At 46.1% G+C, this 18205-nt stretch overlaps 1 protein-coding gene across 1 annotated transcript in view; it reads left to right on the forward strand.

The window, feature by feature from the left end:
* Positions 1-18205, forward strand: part of Adamtsl3 (ADAMTS like 3) — a 226202-nt gene that overhangs the window by 159814 nt on the left and 48183 nt on the right. Inside the window, exons 15-17 of the mRNA XM_005357679.3 lie at positions 945-1029; positions 8326-8615; positions 14190-14319. Of these exons, the coding sequence (XP_005357736.1) occupies positions 945-1029; positions 8326-8615; positions 14190-14319 (505 nt within the window). The remainder of the gene's footprint in view (positions 1-944; positions 1030-8325; positions 8616-14189; positions 14320-18205) is intronic.

Genomic DNA, 18205 nt, shown 5'->3' on the forward strand with positions numbered 1-18205 from the left:
GATAGATAGATAGATAGATAGATAGATAGATAGATAGATAGATGATAGATAGATAGATAGATAGATAGATAGATAGATAGATAGATAGATAGATGGATAGATGTGATAAAAAGGAAATGGAAAAAGATTACTCTCACCTCTTTGTAAAGACTTTTCCTTAGTACTTCAGACAGAATGGTAAAATTCTTCCTTGGTTCCTTCTTTATGCAAACAGCCCCACAGTTCATCAGTATCTGACTAAGCCCATCCTATAGAAAGATCAGTAGTTGCCAAGCAAGCATACAATCACTATAGGTTTCCATCTCAAAGCCTTTGCTTATTACCGCTCTCATCAACAGGGCTTCCGTAGACATGTTCTCAGTGTCTTTAATCTCCCTGAAGCATCTCCAAAGTCTTCACTTCGCAACTGGATTAGTTCTCTCCCCCGTCATGGAAGCCTCAAAGGACAGAAGGGCATAGCAATTGTCCCTTCCATGCCCACGTCGATGTTTTTCATTTCCCATGGTAACAATGGGATTTGAGTAAAGCCACCCACAGGCTCTCATCTTTCCACTTCATTGGCCTCTAGATACTTGCTTTTTCTCCATTAATTCATCAATTCGAGAGACAAGAAGGATTTGTGGCAAAGGAAGACTCTGCTATTGTTGGAATACGAGCTTCAATATGAGCAGAAGGGGTGTTGAGTTATATAAGGCATTTGTATGTTTAACTTTTGGATGTTCACCCATATTCAACTATATAACAGGGATCACTTTGGCTAAATTTTGTAATGTGTTGATTAAAAAAAATAGCAGGAATTTTATTCATTCCAGAGGCAAATGTACTCTGCATTTGAAAAGTATAACCCCAATGTGAACGAACTCTCCAGCCAATAACAGGCGTGTATCAAAGTTCTTACTTATCGCTAACAATTCAATTAATTGTTTACTTTCTTTTTTTGTCAGAAAAAAGCCCAGTGGAAGCTAAATTACCTTGGCTGAAACAAGCACAAGAGTTGGAAGAGACCAGAATAGCCACAGAGGAACCCAAGTGAGTCCGGGGCCTTTTATGGACACAATCGGGGCACAGCCAGTTTGCATGATATATGTCATTTTTGTACTCATTGGAGTTCAAAGATACATTTAGTATCCAAATGACCTGGATTTACGGACTCCAGAGAGCCAGGGCTGGCTAGGGAGTCTCCTTATTTCCCAATTCAGCAGTCCTGCCTTGGCAGTGTGTGTGAGAAGCACGGAAAAGTTTGTGCTCTTTAACTCAAAGCAGACCCTTGCGCTCTCGCAGGGATGAGTGGGGATAGTTCTTGGATGTGCACATGTGGTTTAACTGAAGACCATCATAGTACTGTACAAATAAACCTAGCGTCCTGAGCCTAAGTCATGGCCAATCTCTGTAAAACTCATGATGCTGAAATACACCAGGGTGGCCCGAGAAGAAGTCCCAGGGCTGCTAGGACCCAGAGAGACAGAGTACGTGGTACAGTGTGGACTAGACCTACAAACCACCCCTATGGACCCTGTGGCTTCATTGTTCAGAGTTGGTGGCTCATTCTTTGTATAAAGGGAACAGGTTGGTCCTGACTCTCCAGGGCCCTTTCAAAGTCAGAAATTAGCAGCTACTGTCTACATGGCATGGGATGAGGCCAGCTTATAATGGTGTCAACGGACTTGTAGAATCAAGAGCAAATCAAAGCAGCGTTCTTGAGGCAGAGAGAGAGAGATCCAGAGAGAGGAAGGAAGCAGAGAGCCTGAGCTGGCTAGGCCGAGGAGCCCATCAGAACAGCAGCACCCGTGATAGACTGGAGTAATTGGACAGGACAGCTGATCCCGCAGTGGGCAGTTGAGTCTGGAGTGCTGACAAGCTAGCTGCAAAGAGAGCGATTCACAGATGGGACAGGAAAGAGGATCTCAACAGCCATCTGGCTCCTTTCCCCGAGATGTCAACTCCAACCTGCTTCTTTTACAAATACAGAGAACCGAGTAGAGAGACACGGCCTTGCGCAAGGCCCGTAGTTCCTAATGGTGGCTCTCAGCTCCAATGCTCATGGTAACGTAGCCCGTTTCCCAGTCCACAGCGCTCTGGGACTCTTCTTATAACCACTCAATGCCTTCAGCCATGGGCGGAGGTCACTACGCTGAGGTACAGCTCACTGTAGTTGAACAACACAAGTTCTTTATTATAGCTCAAGTCGCTTCTAGCTCCATCTGCAACTCCCACACTTGGAGAGATAGTTTTCTCTTGATCCAAAGTACAGTTCCTTCTAACGCCTATTTTCTGAAACGGATGTGCGTATGCTGTATTCTGTGCTTTCCTAACTTGAGAGAAACCTGTCACAGGGCCTAAGAACTTGCCCATGATTCTTAGCGTCCCAGCACTCTTCCCAGGCCGTGGTTTCCAGGTCCCTTACCAACCTCCTCCTCTTGTCTGAACACGCCACTCCTGTTTGTCACTGTGCCCAGCAGGGAGCCCCAGAGGGGTGTGGATGCTTTAGCTCTCTTGGGTGATGTAGGCCGAGGGCCCTGACTTGCCTCAGCTCAGGCTTGGCCCGCTGCTTCCCCACGGGCGGGCCTGACTCTCACCACAGACGGAACTGTGGATGCTGCAGGTGATTGGCCCCAGGGCTGCAGCATCAAAGACATCAGAATGCTTGCATGGGATCCTCGGCCACACTGACCTTCGTACAACAGGCTGACACTGCCCCCCACCCCCACCCCTTCCTCAGCTTTCCCTTGCCATCCCACCTACACTCCATGTGAATCTTCTTTTTTGAACGAGTTTTAATGATAGAGAATTTCAAACCTACCCAGAAGGGCAGCACAGGGAGCGAAGAACCCCCATGCGTCCACGGTGAGCCCCTCAGGGCCACACTGTGCATCCGCAGCCTCCACTGACCGAACACAGTGCATCGTATCAGAGCGCTCGCGTGGTTCAGTGCATCTCTCTCTAAAAGGGAAACGAGCTTTAAAAAAAAAGTGACGAGTTTAAAATGCAGTCGCCAGACCACTTCCATCACGCCCATTTAGGCTGTGTTTTAAGGTGCAGTGAAGTGGGTCCTGGTGACTCCCATCTATAATCGTAGCACTCGGGAAGGATCGCAGCAGGAGGATTGCCATGAGTTTGAGGCCAGCCTGGGCTACATAGTGAGTTCCGAGGCTAATCTGAGCTACAGTGGGAGACACTTTTACAAACAAACAACAAACAAGCAAAAGATGTAATCAACTCTGGGTCAGGCGTATTGGGAGTGGGGCACCACCATTCTTCCCCTTTTGTGACAGTAACGCATTTCCCTCTTTCTATGGTTTTTCCTTCAAACACAAGGCTTGGCACTTTGAGCACTTGAAAGCATACAGTTCAGCATCACTGAGAACACTCGCACTGCTGTGTGACCTGTCCAGTGTGTCCTCGTCATTCTCAGCTTAAACTCTGTGTCGGTGGGACAGTCCCTGTTACCTTCCCAGCCCCAGACTCTTCTCATTACTGTTCTACCTTTTGTCTATGAATTCAGTCAGGAGTCGCTTGTTGCGTTTGCGGGCCTTGAACTCGTGACCCTCTGATTTCTAAGTGCTGCCCTACTTGGCATCACTTGCATGTTTAACGAATACTCTGGGCTTCTCCGAGGCTGCTTAGGTTTTTGTCAACTGGACACAAGTTAGAGTCATCAATTGAGAACATGCCCCCATCAGATTGGTGTGTAAGCCAGCTTGTGTGGCATTGTCTTGATTAATAATCGATGTGGAAGGGCCCAGCCCGCCGGGGGAGGCAGTGCTAACCCTTCAGGGTGGTCCTGGTTTGTATAAAAATGCAAACTGGGCAAGCCGTAAGAAGTAAGCCAGTAGGCAGCATTCCTTCGTGGTCTGTGATTCAGTTTCTGCCTCTGGGTTCCTTCCTTACTTGGGTCCCTGCTTTGTCCCTCAATGACAGACTGTGATGGGCACGTGAAAATTTAACCCTTTTCCTCCCCAAGTTGCATTTGGTCCTGGTGTTATCACAGCAATAGAAAGAAAGGGTTGGCTGTGAATACAAATTTTGAAGCTAACGGGACAGGTATTCCTTCAGGTCCCTTTGAAGTTCAGAAAATGCTGTTCATTTTAACGAATTAGTAGACAGCAATAACGGATACACGGGTTCCTCCCATGTTTGTTTCAAGCCTGCATTTCTGCCACCGGTACCTGACTTAGATAGGGGTTCCCCTTCCCTCAACCACAAAGCAAAGCAGATGTGCTCTTTGCTCCTGAAGGGACCCTTGTGCTCTCCACACCTTCTGAAGCCCTGAGCCGCCTGCACCTGTTGCCTGGCCTCTACCCCGCCCCTGCCTTCTCCCGCTCTGAGGTCTCTATGAAGCCCCCCTGTATCTTCTCATTGCCTGGCATTTGCTGGCCTGCCCTTGGCCCAGCTGGTGCGAAGGTTTTAGTTTCCTGCCACTCCTGATTCTACTCATTGCCTTCATTTCTAAACACAACCGCAACATAGTTCAGCTTCCAGGTCCCCCTTGTATGGCAACTGTCTTTTGTGGTCTGGGATGCTCGCTTGTTGACAGTAAACGAGAGGATGATCCCAGCTGTATTTCGCTTCCCTCGAGGAAAGCCTGCCAAGCCAGCCGGAAAAAGATAAATACTCCCACCACTGCGGTTTACCAAGGCCGAGCTCTGAATTTACATAGAGAGTGGGTGTTCAAAAGACTTTTGTTTTAATTAGGAAAATAAAAAAAATAAATAAATAAATTAGAGCTTATAAAGTGGAAGCCAAAGGAACTGTCATTCTGACCTTCCTGGTGTCTGCTGTGGGATGTGTTCTCAGTCAATATTTTTGCTTTATTGTTTGTCGACATGTTTAAATTCCTCCCTGGAGCCTCTGTGCATCTCTGGGATTCCCAGCGTTTCCGTGGGTTTGTGACCCCAGCTCCCATTTTTTTCATATATGAAAACGAACTTGGACAGACAGAGACATTTGCATGCGGTCTTCACTGCTATTTTGGCTTTGCTGTGAGTGAAAATTGTATTTACTCAAACCGAGTCAGGCTGCGTTTCAGGGATCTGCTTTCCTAGCCCCCACTAGCACACAGCACTTCTTTAAGGGGAGATCCTGTTCTGAGTGTGCTTGTGGGGATGACAGTCATTTAATATGGGGTGTTAGGAGTGTCTGCATTTGGGGGCCGTGTGCGCCAAGGTGTTGAAAGAATAAGTACTGGCCTGGTTTAGAGCTAGTCAGTGACTGACAGAGAGAGATTTGATGGGCTGTCATAGGAGCTGGGTAACTTTAGTCTGTATGCACAGATTACAAAGTAATATAACTCTGAGAACGTATAACCACACATGGTACTCAATGACCTACAATGGGCTGCGGTCAGAATTCACACACACTTAGAACCACACGTTACCTTCAGGTTTCATGCCTAAGATATCTAGCAAACCAGTGGATTTGGTGTTCAAACTTGAGCCTGTCCTCGGGATATTTGATAAAGTGTATGTAGATATTCCGAAACTTAAAAAGTAGGCAGAATCTGAGGAAGCTTTTGGTGCCGAGCATTTTGGGTAGAGAGGTTCAGCCTGTCCTACAGAAGGGGCTTCAGTTTCCGGTCAGCTGACAGGAATTCAGGTTTCTTCCTTCCTAAGTTACACTGTGGGATTCTAAGATGACAGTGGATTGTAGAGCGTCAGTGTTTGTCTTAGTTGGGGTTTCTGTTGCCTTGAAGAGGCACCATGGTCACGGAAACACTTAGGAAGGAAAACATTTAATTGGGGTGGCTTACAGTTTCAGAGGTTCAGTAAGCACATCATCATCACCATGGTGGGGACATGGCGGCATGTAGACAGATATGGTGCTGGCTGCATCTTGATAAGAAGGCAACAGGAAATGGTCTGAAGCCCTGAGCATGGCTTGGGCATGCATGAGACCTCAAAACCAACCCTCCCAGTGACACGCTTGTTCCAACAAGGCCATATGTATTCCAACAAAGCCACACTTCCCAATAGTGCCCCTCCCATGAGCTTATGGGGGCCAGTTACTTTCAATCCACTACAATGTCTTAAAATGACATTAGAATTTGTTAGGCATCAGGGGCGGTGTCCTGGGAAGGATGATTTGGTGACTTGAGATTCTGATGTCCCAAAGGTATCAGGAAGCCAGAAGATGGTGTCTTACTCCCTGGAACTGGACTTACAGATGTTGTGAGCCATGTGGGCACTGGGAACTGAGCTTGGATCCTCTACAAGAGCTAGAGAGGAAATAGATAAAATGGGGGGCTAGAGAGATGGCTCAGCAGATAAGAGCACTGGCTTCTCTTCTAAATGAACCAGGTTTGATTCCAGCACCCACAGGCCAGCTCACAACTGTCTGTAACTCCAGTACCCAGGGCATCCTAGACCCTCTTCTGGCCTCTGTAGATGCTGCACACATGCAATACACAGATATACATGCAGGCAAAACACCATACCCATAAAATAAAAATAAATATAAATTTATTTTTATAGAGCAGCAAGTGCTTTGAGCTGTTTAATCATCTCTCCAATTCCCAATTTTAACTTTTCAGTTCTATTCTTTTCTATCAGCTTTGAGCTTTGAGAGATGCTACTGTCTGCAGCAGCAGGGTTGGAGGCAGGGGCAGCAATTCTCTTCATTGACGGCTCCTCAAGTGAGGCCAAGTTTCTTTATTCACAGAAGAACATAGTTTCAGGACCAGTTAGTTTGGAGCGGAGTTGGAGAGTGTGGAGAGGAGACTTCAAGATAGACGGAAGCTTGGGTGTTATCAGACTGAGGACAGAGTGAGCTGCACCCCAGCTTGGCTGTGGGCTCCTGCGGGAGAGTCGCTCAAGTGTCTTAGTAGTCCTTACAGGATTTGGGAAGCTTTCGGAAGTACTCCTTTCAGAGGCTTAGTAAGTTTGGGATATCCACATTGGGAACTGCTCCTCGCGCTGCCCCTGCCACCATGCCTCATACTCCAGGTCAGTTTGCCTGTCCCTGCCCCCATTCTGTACACTCCAGGTGAGCTGGCCTGTCCCTGCCACCATTCTGTACACTCCAGGTTAGCTGGCCTGTCCCTGCCACCATGCTGCCCACTCCAGGTGAGTGGGCTTCTGGATCATTCTGTTTTCTTCACTTAGCCCTAAGAGGGCTAGGAGAGCCCACTCCCACAGCCAGCTTTGTACAGGGGTTCTGGGCATCCAACTCGGGTTGTAAGGCTCAGATGGCAAGCACTTTTACCCACTAAGCCATCCCCCCACCCTTCTATCAATTTATTAATATCCTGTGATACAAAATATTGCTTCAGAGTATCTTACATATACACATCCCTACTGAACCTATTTTTTTTAATAAATGCGTACAAGGGATAGAAACCTTTTCTGAAGAGGGCCAGAAAGGAAATATTTTAACTCACAAAGAATAAATGATCCACTGTGAACACTCAGTTCTGCCCAGTAGCAGGAGAACAGCCATACACGGGAGGGGGACAAGTGAATGTGGCTGTGTCCCCTGTACGGTTTTCATTATAGGGACGAAAATGTGGATTCTATTTAGTTTTCATGTGTTCCCCAAATATTACCCTCTTTCATCACTAACAGCATCAAGCTGTAAAAGTCACTTGTAGCTGATGGGCGGTTACAAGAACAGTTCTAAGCTGGATTTGATTTGAGAGGCCCAGTCTGACAACCCTTATGACTTCGTGGGCAGTAACTCAGGGTAAAGGGTAAATGTTTCAGCCCAAGGCCAGTTCTTGCACTGCCTCCTCCATTCAACATTTGAAGGCCCAGGTATTTGTTAACCATGAAAAGAAATCCCAGCTTTAGCCTCTCTGTCTCTGCCTCCCCCTGCAGCTGAGTTCTCAAGTCTGGAGACGGTTCAACACTATTCCCCTTGTACAAAGGGGAAACTCACCAATGACTGTCTGACTAAAGATTGGCTATCTTTGAATAAAAATATGTCATTTTCTCCAAATGATGGCTTATTTATTGCATCTTAAGAAATATTGTCATGCGCTGGGTGGTGGTGGCGCACGCCTTTAATCCCAGCACTAGGGAGGCAGAGGCAGGTGGATCTCTGTAATTTTGAGGCCAGCCTGGTCTACAAGAGCAAGTTCCAGGACAGGCCCCAAAGCTACAAAGATGCCCTGTCTTGAGGAAAAAAACAAAAACAAGAAATATTGTAATGCTTCATGCTGGTCCTAGCAAAGAACTTTGATTTTTGTGCGCAAAAGTAGTGTGCCTTTAATGAAGAATTTTGTTGGTTGTAAGATTTCAAAACACATGAACTACAGAACTGACAGTCGTCAGAACCATAGCATTCCTCCTGTGGCCCTCGTGTGATCCTCTCCTGCCTTCCGGTGTTTTTCAGGTTCATCCCAGAACCCTGGTCGGCCTGCAGCACCACGTGTGGGCCAGGCATTCAGGTGCGTGAGGTGAGGTGTCGGGTGCTCCTCACATTCACGGAGACGGAGACCGAGCTCCCGGAGGAGGAGTGTGAAGGCCCCAAGCCACCCACCGAGCGACGCTGCCTCCTTGAAGCCTGTGACCAGAGTCCTGTGTCGCGAGAGCTGGGTGGCCCCCTCCAGGAAAAGGACAGTGAGATGACCTACCACTGGGAGTATGCTGGCTTTACGCCCTGCACTGCGACATGCTTGGGAGGTATTCAGACCTTTTCCTAAGGGATAGACAACCCAGTCTATTGTGAAGGGTATGACTGGGTCACATAAACTAGATATGTAAATTAGCAAAAGTCTGAAAGGGATGAATTCATTCAAATAGCAAAGCTATGCTTTTTCCTTTTTTTTTTTTTTAATATTTGAGAGTTATAGTAACTAAAACAGTACCTTTGGCCCAAGAATCTGCTTCACCAAGAGGGGAAGAGGTTCACTGGTTAATATGGAATAAGTGAGAAAAAGACAGAATGGATATACTGAAGCACTCTTACATAGAAATCAGTGTCGAAGAACTAGGCAGCCTGGGATTGCTTATAGCTGACACAAAGCTCAGTAAGATGCACCCTGAGAAAATGCCGCGGGGTCAGGAGCCAGACAAAGCATGTTCGCCCCCATGGTGGACGCATGGTTGTGTGTGGAAAACTGACATGCAAAAGCCAGTCTGGGCATCATACGGGGCCAGGCTAGACATCGTGCAGGGCCAGGCTAGGCATAGCAGATAACAGTAAATGTAGCCAGATTCTCCTTAGAGGGTGAAGTAAACCTTGGGATTATTTTAAGCATTAAGGATATTTTTAAGGAACAGATTAGCAAGGAGCAGGTGTCTTTCTAACTTTCTCCTTAAAGTAGAAGAGTGAAAATAACCAGCAAGGCGCTAGGAGCATGGCTTAGTAAAGAACTGACCACACAAACACGAAGACCCGATGGCTTAGGGTTTCTATTGCTGTGAAGAGAGAACACGGCCATAGCAGCGCATATTGGCCCGCTTACAGTTCAGAGGTTCTGTCCATTACCATCATGGTGGGGCATGGCAGCATGCAGGCAGACATGGTGCTGGAGAAGGAGCTGAGAGTCTACATCTTACAGGCCACAGAGAGTGAACTAAGACCGTGGGGTGACTTGAGCATACACGAGACTTCAAAGCCCACCGCACAGAGACACACTCCCTCAAGAAAGGCCACACCCTCTCCAACAAAGCCACATCTCCTTATAGTGCTGCTCGCTTTGGGGGCCATTTTCCTTCAAACCACCACAGCTGAGTTTGATCCCCAGGACTCCTGTAAAAAGCCAGGTGTGGTGGCGTGGGTGGGGAAGATAACTGGGTTCCAGGGACTCAATGGCGACTAATCTAGTCCAATCAGCGAGCCTGGGGACAGTGAGATGCCATGTTTTAGAAACAAGGTGGATGGCTCGTAGGGAACAACACCTATAATTGATATCTAGCCTTCACCTTCATAGTCATGTTTGCCTGTGTGTGCACACATGTGCACACACACACGCACACACATGCACACACACGCGTGCGCGCACATACACACACACACTTGATTTAAAAAAAAAAAACATATAAAACTTTAAATTTTCCTAACAAGAATGTGCCCTAGTTTCCCAAATGATCCAGGGCCCCTGACACCCTGTCCAGTAACTCTTGACTTAACTGTCCAGCCAGATAGTTGCTGCACACTGGGCTCGCTCCCTGAGTACCTTCTGACCTCAAAGAAGGTCAGAAAGCAAAGAAATAGCTACCTCTGAGCTGTTGGCTCACGAGCGCACTTTGCTCTTCCTTGAGTGGGTGGCTTGGAAGGTCCTAGGGGACAGAACTCAAGGCCAACCCTTGTGACTCAACTCCTCACCCTTGAGATGAATTCTCAATCCTTGCTCTCCAGTGTCCTAGGCCATCTGCCTCTTCCCTGTCTATTCCAGTCTCTGCTCTGTAACGTTGCCACCTTGGCACTGAGCCCAGCTAAAGTGGCATTGTGCCTACTCCAGGCGACTGAAAAGCTACAGTTAGTTTTGTGTATGGAGCTGTCCTTGTGGAATTTAGAGAAAGATCCCATAGCTGAGTCAAGTGTGGAGGGGCATGCCTGTCGACTCAGCATTTGGGAAGTACAGAGGCAAGGAGATCAGGATTTCCGAGACTATCTTCTGCTAATGAATTTGAGGCCAGCCTGGGCCATACAAGAGCCCTGGCTGCCTCTGTTTCTCTCCCCCTCTCACTTGGGCTCCCTCCTTCCTAGAAGTCTGTTCCACTTCACTAGGACTTTAGCCTTTCTAGTTCACTTGGAACCGAAACACAAGCCATGTCTCTTATCTCTAGAACACATGGCCTCAGTGTTCCCCAAAGCTGCCGTGGGTTTGCCCCAAACTTAACTTCAGGACCTTGGATGCCTCTTTTTACACATTTTGGAAACCTTAACACTGGCGTGCTCTTGGCATATAGAAAGTGGCTCTTTCTTTTGAGGAGCCCTTCAAGCAGTGAGAGACAGTAAAAGTTGAACTGGCTCACTCTGGACTCATTTTATGCTCCCTAGGGGGATGTGTTCCTGACATGGTACATTAGCAGCACTGTTTGGCTCTCTCCAAAACCCTTCAAATCTTGACAGGCCGCGAGCTGTAGTTTTTTCCAGCTACTCTTGATATAACCGGTCACTTCCTGTCAGGCTCCAGAGATGTTTATGATGTCTATCATGAAGCCAAACAGCCTTCAACCACCTTTAATCTTTGCCAGTGGTGTCGTCACAGGTTCCTGAGAAGGAGCCACCTGTGTGGGACACTGAGCCATGTGCACATTTGCTAAAGCGTGGCACTGTTCTCTGGACTCCTCTGGGGCCTTAGCATACTCTGTTTCCTCTCTTATTACCTGAAGGCTGTAGTACTTAATCGTACTAGCAAATCCTTTCAGTATGATCCCTAGTGCACATGCACACAACATCATACACATAGCACATACACATACATCACAAATGCAATACATGATACACACAGCTCACGGGCACATATCACACGTGCACACACCCCTAATATGTGAGGGTGTGGTATGAACTTGTCAATAACATAACACAAACTGATCAAACCCAACAACAAAAAGGAATGTATTTGTTCTTTTAGTTAGTTAGTTTGTTTGTTTGATATAGAGTGTTATTATGTAGCCCTGACTGTGTTGGAACTCACAGTGTAGACCAGGCGGGCCTCAAACTCGTACAAAGATCTGCCTGTTTCTGCCTTCAAGCGCTGGGACTAAATGAATGTGCCACCATTCCCGGCTGTAGTTTTTTAATTGACTCTGATTCTACTATTAGAATCTTTGTTTTCACATTCATCATCCTTTATTTCTTGATGAAGACTTTGAAGTGTGTATTTTTATATACATGTGCACACATGTGCCATCACATACATGATAAGGATCCCATAATATGAATCTATGTTCAGATGTCACTCTTGTCTTCCTTGTGCAAGGACACTTTATGTTTGCACAAATTTACCCAATAACATATTTCTTTGAATGTCCTTGTCCTTTGCATATGGCTGTGTGTGTGTGTGTATGTGTGTATAAATAAGAAATGACACTTTCATCAAAACACTGCAGAAATCAAGTATGAGGGATATATTCTCATGCAACAAAAGGAATTTTTTATAAACTTCACTGAACACATTCATTAACATGTTCTAAGCATGTAAATTTAGTGACCTGAATTTTGTTAGGAATAAGATGAACTTATTTTGATTAATTTTAAACTTACCTTTTTCTGTTTTAAAGATAACTCTTTGATCAAATCCACTCCAGAAGTAAGAAGTGGTAACATCACGCTGTTGGATCAAAATGTGATTTAAGAAATATTTTCAGTCACCTTTGGGAAATATATTCTACATCAATGAATATTCCAAATTATTTAGTAGAATTTTAGCTTTTTTTCTCTTGACAAAGAGTATGTCCTTGGTGTTATAAATTCTATCCAGATGGTTTCAAGTGGTTTTCTAAGACCTTCCCCCAGCCTGTTCCATAAAAATCTTCCAAAACATTCTGAATATATTCTCTAAAGAATTTGTTACAAATTGAAATGTATTTGAAATATGACTGCAGTTTTCTTAGATAAATAAACAAATAAAATCTATTAGGAAATGAGCATCCATTCTCCTGTGAGGCTACTAAGGGATTTGATATTGTGCAATAACAGTCAGAGTTACTAGGCTGTAGCCATATCTTTTTGTCTTCTGGGGTAATCAGAGCTTGTTTGAAACACTCCAAGAAAATGCTTGCTGTCAGTCCACTGTCACGGTGAGCAGAACCACTCATATGCAGACAGAGGGAGGCATTTACCAGAGAGAACTGAACAAGGAAAATAGCCATCTTAGAGTCTGTTGGCCTAGACTGCCCTCTGCAAAATGCCGTGAAATGGTTGAATTGGAACATGGCATTCGGAGAATGGGCCACAGACTTGTAACGTAGCGGAATGTGCATCCGGCATGAAAGTGAGTGCATTTGCGTATTTCAAATATCAGATATTTTTCTTCAAAAGTTTGAGCTCTGTTTCACCCGATTCCAAGTTTCCGATAATTTCTCACTTTTGTCTCAGCAGACAAAGGGTACTGATTGAGCGTGCTGGCTTTAGGAGTACATAGATTTGTCTGTCTGTCTCCAAGGGAGTGCATGCCTGTGAACATTCACGTTTACACGAGGGGCTATCACTGCACGTGAAAGCCATGTCACACTCTGGAACCCCCAGAGTTCAAGACACAGACCCCTGAATCCAGAGGCAGGGAATTTACTCTTCCAGGGTTTTTTCCCACTTATTTCTCTATTTTTATCTTTTAATTCTCCTCTCTCTCTCTCTCTCTCTCTCTCTCTCTCTCTCTCTCTCTCTCTGTCTCTCTCTGTGTGTGTGGTGCATGTTTATATGTATGTTTGCACATATCTGGACACACACGTGTACATGTCCATATAGGGGCCCTAAGTGTTGTCAGGAATCATCTTTGATCAGTCATCCGCCTTATTCACTAAAACAGAGTCTCTCAATCAAACCCAGAGCTCACAAATATGAATTTGGATTCCGCAGGCTGGAATCCAGATGAATGGCCACATCCCCTGAGCATTTACTTGGGTCTGGGGACCTGAACTCTGCTCCTCGCCCTTGGGCAGCAAGCACATTAGCAGCTGAACCATCTCTCCAGGCCAAATCTGCAGTTTTTAATTTACCACCATTTCAGTCTTAATTTCTCTCTAAGTTTCAAATTTCTTATTGTTACATAAGTAAAATGAAGACCCGAATGCCATTGATTTGGCCTCATGAGTTCCTGTAGACTTAGGCAAATGCACATCAAACCCTTGAGCAATGGGAGGCATTTCTGTACATAAAAGCACCAATAGTTGCTTTCCTATTGCACAATTCAAAGCACAACTGGATTCATCAGTGTGTGATCTAGGAAAAAAGTATATTATTGAGCAGAATATGTAAAGTTCTCCCTCAGGAAAATGTTGTACATGGTGGAAAGCTGCGCCTTGACTGAGGGGTTCACCTAGCTTTGGATTCTTTGGAAGCAGTCGCTTCTGAGTGTCGGCTGCTCCTCAATGTCTCCAGGTGAGGAGGTGAGAGACTAGATGGACTGACTCTAGAGGTGGGTGAAGGCATGTTAAGGGCTGGAGTCTTGGGGCTTCCTCATCACTGGTTCATGACGCCATTCAAAGGGCAATGTGCTAGGGATGTCAAGTCCCGAGAGCCTGTTTTCATCTTTGCCTGGTGACTTTTTCTGTATGTGGGTTCCTTCTCTTCCTGCCTTCCAGGCCATCAAGAAGCCATTGCCGTGTGCTTACATATCCAGATGCAGCAGATCGTCAATGACAGCCTGTGCGACATGGTTCACCGCCCCCCAGCGATGAGTCAGGCCTGTAACACGGAGCCCTGCCCGCCCAGGTATGTGCTGCCTTACACAGATAGGAGAGAAATGCTGTCAGGACAGTAGCATCTGCCAAAGAGAAACTCACTGTGCACAGAGACTCACAGGCTGATCTACGCTGATGAGCCGAGCCCGCTCAGAGCTCTTGTTTGCTCAAGTTAGTCTTTGGCCTCAGCTTCTCTGGAGTACATTCAAGAGCTAGGCGGAATTCCTCTTAAGGTTGCCTTTCATTTGCATCAAGCACCGGTGGGCATAAACTGGCCTGCTATTCTAAAAGTCAGCCAGGGTGTTCCCTTCTTCCTCCTTGTCCTCACAAAGGGACTTCTCCCTCTGGTTCGGAGCATCTGCCAGAAAGGTCACAGGGGCCACAGCTGGTACTCCAAGTGGATTTGTGGGTAACTCAGTGACCTCCTTGTCACCTAAAACTCACACAGGGATGCCACTACCTTCCTGTGCCATTGAATTTCTGTCAACTTGGCACAAATTAGAGTCACAGAAGAAGAGGGTACCATACCTGAGTAACAGCCTCCGTCAGATTGGCCTGTGAGCATGTTTGTGGTTTGTTTACTTGCTTGACGACTAAGGTGGGAAGATCTAGCACAGTGTGGGAGGTACACAACCTCTGGGCAGATGGCCCAGCAAGCTGAGCAAGCCACAGGGAACAAGCCAGTTCCTCTATGGCCTCTGCTTCGGTTCCTGCCTCTAGGTTCCTGCCTTTTGTTTCTTTCAATGATAGACAGTAACCTGAAAGCAAAAAAAGAAAGAAAGATAGAGAGAGAGAAACACACACATACACACAACCTTTCCTCCCCATCAATGTTTACCACACTAACAACTAACAAAGAAGCAGGCGAGGACACATTTACTTCAATCTTGCCTGGGTCTCAGATTATGGAGTTTGAAAGGCCATAATGCCCAGTACAGCCAAAGTTGATTTGTTATGGTCTCTTTGGTTTGAAAGACTGACCCTAAAAGTTAATCTGCTTCCTGCCTGGGTCCTCTCTCCCTGGGTGTTGCTGGCTACAGAAGATGATAGCTCCGCGTTGTTGGTTTGTCTTACAGACTTTCCCGGTGTGGCCCTGGGTGTCCTTTCCCATTCTCTCTTTTTATTATAGCAGCCGCTCCTCTGCTTTAATAAAAATTAGATGTCAAAACATTGAGAGCTCATTCCATCACCTCCTGCCCCCTCCTGGAATCTTAGTGATTATGTTGTCCACCTGATGAGCCGCCTTCACGTGTTAAAGGCAGGTTTGGCCACGTCTAGAACTCTGAGCGATAGGCGAAGGTTACTGTGTCTCCTGTCTGCCATCCAAAGAGCACATAAGTGTGTTTTGTGAGCATTCAGGAAACAAGCTATTCTTGAATTCCCTTGATTCCTCTGTGAAATGTGTTGGCTGTGTGATGCTGGTCCCCTCCTGCCTTGATGGCTTAAGGATGAGGCCCAGGGAGAATGGGCCAGTCTGCTTACCAGGTCCTCTACAGTCTGGAGAGGGGCACCCTTCCTGCATGAACCTTGTCCTCTAACCTGGACTGTCTCGGGAGGAGGCCAGTTCAGATTGCCTTGTATTAGTAAAACCTTGTCCACAGTGAGACGACACAGTGGGTTTTTTTGTCTATTCCTATGTTTCTGACTTTGTGGGTATCCGTCAGAAATACTAAGAATTTCTTGGCTGCTCTCAGAGCCATTTTTCTGGACTTGGATGGGATAATGCAGTAAAATCCAAGACCCAGAAACAGCACAGGGAAGTCTCGCCCCATCGCCTCCCATTCCCAGCTTGGTGACTGCACTTCAGGGTAGTCCACACCAGAATAACCATTACAGAATAGGCAATGCAAATGAAAGAGGGGACAGTCTGGTCTCACTGCCAAGCAGGACACCCACTTTGTTACTGCACCCAGAACTTTCCGTGAGGGTCACGCACAGTCAGCTCTTTGTGTCCAAGGGTTCAACCATTGCACACTCAAATGAATCGTGATTAAAGAATTGTTTTAGTGGCCTAGGAGTATAACTCAGTATAGAGGGCTACATAAGGGCCTAGCATATGTAAGGCCTTCTGTTTGATCTCTAGCACTGTGGAAACTTATCTTTTTTTGTCTCAAACATAACCAGGTGTGATAACTAATCTTGTCGTCAGCTAGACTTTGGAAACAAGATCATCAGTTGAGTAGCTGACTCCATCAGATTAGCTGGTGAGCTGCCTCCATCAGATTAGCCTGTGAGCACACCTGGGGAGCATTTTCTCAATTGCTGGTTGGTTAGGAAGGTCAAGCCTACTATGGGCAGCACCATCCCTAGGCAGGTGAGCTTGGGCTTTATAAGAAACTGGTAACTGGTTGGTAATTGATTCATGAGCTTGGAAGCAAGCCACTGAGTGAGCAATACTCCTCCAGTTTAGACCCAACTTCAGGTTCTGAGTCCAGATTCCTGCCTCGAGTTCCTGCCCTGTCTTCCCTTGATGAGAGACCACCAAGGGTTAAGATGAAATAAACCCTTTCCTCCCCAAGTTGCTTTATGGCCATCGTGTTTATCATACCAACAGAAAAGCAAACAAAAACACAAGACTCATGATTTCTTGTCGCTACTCCCTGAGTAGTCATATAGCGGCCCTTTATGCAGTGTTCGTTCATACAGTGCCAAGTGCTCTGGGTAAGCTAGAGTCTATCACAGGCTGTGCAGTTATACACAAAAGCAACGTCCTTTTATATAAGGGTCTCAGGCAAGCGTGAGTTTCAGGGTCTTCTGGGGAAGGAGGTTGTCTTGGAACACTTGCTACAAGTTCAAAGGATGGCTTTAGTTGGGGTGGTGTAGGGTGTGAAGCCGATTGGAAAAACTGTTCATAATAATACTTGGTACTAAGTAGGGAAACCTTAGTGAGCCAAATAATTTATCCAGGTTTCTTAGCTTTTGTCTCATTCTAGTTCTGAAATCTGAATCAAACCTTTTTGGAGAAGCAAGGGTTTTCTGTGAACCCTCCCTCAGGAACACCCCTCCTTTAACTGTGCAAAGACACCAGTATCATTCTCCATGAAGGCAGCTGAGTCTGCTTCTGTAGCTGAAGCCATCACAATAATTCCGTCTCTGTGGGGTTCTCCAGAAATGTCCAGGGTGCATTCCTTTCCACACTGCTCCTCTGTGCACCAGAGCTCAGGAGAGGAGTGAGAAGGCTCTCCCAGCACATAGAAATCGTCTATGGACTTTAAATCTGTCAGGCAGCGGAATGGACTTGTAGCTACTGCCTGTGCTATATCATGCATTCCTTTGCTATTTTCGTCAATAACTTCACATCCATTTAGAGATGTGGTGATGAACATATAACATACAAATAACCCTGGTTTCTGAATTTGAGAACAGCATTATGGGTTCTTAGGTTGTTGATAACTTGCCCAAGAACACACAGTCAATAAACTGCTTGATACAAAGTCAAACACCAGAATGGAGATTTCTCATTAACTGCTATCTAGTCCAAACTCTGCCTCTTCCAAACCACAAAAAGGAAGCTGCTCCTGGCGGAGCTGATCTCTCGGGTTCCAGCACTTGCTGCCTGCCATCCCCCTTCTCTACACTAGCCAACACCCTCTCTCCCTGGGAAGACAGCTGTAAAAGAGATGGCTTAGCATTTGTGCGGCCTTTAAATGGTCACTACAGAAGGATGAAGCATGAAATTCTCATAGCCGCTTGCTGAGGCAAGTCAAAAGAAGAAAAGACAACCCACGACACTGGGGACTGTCTCTCTAGATTCAAATGTCAGTTCAGATTGGCATGAAGCTAGTTTTTTGTTGTCATTGTTTTCTTTTTGTTTTGGTTTTTCGAGACAGGATTTCACTCTGAAGACCAGGCTGACCTTGAATTCACAGAGATCCGCTTGCCTCTGCCTCCCAGGTGCACCACGAAGCTAGGGTTTT

The sequence above is a fragment of the Microtus ochrogaster genome, chromosome 22 (assembly GCF_000317375.1).
Source record: "Microtus ochrogaster isolate Prairie Vole_2 chromosome 22, MicOch1.0, whole genome shotgun sequence".
NCBI classification, from domain to species: domain Eukaryota; kingdom Metazoa; phylum Chordata; class Mammalia; order Rodentia; family Cricetidae; genus Microtus; species Microtus ochrogaster.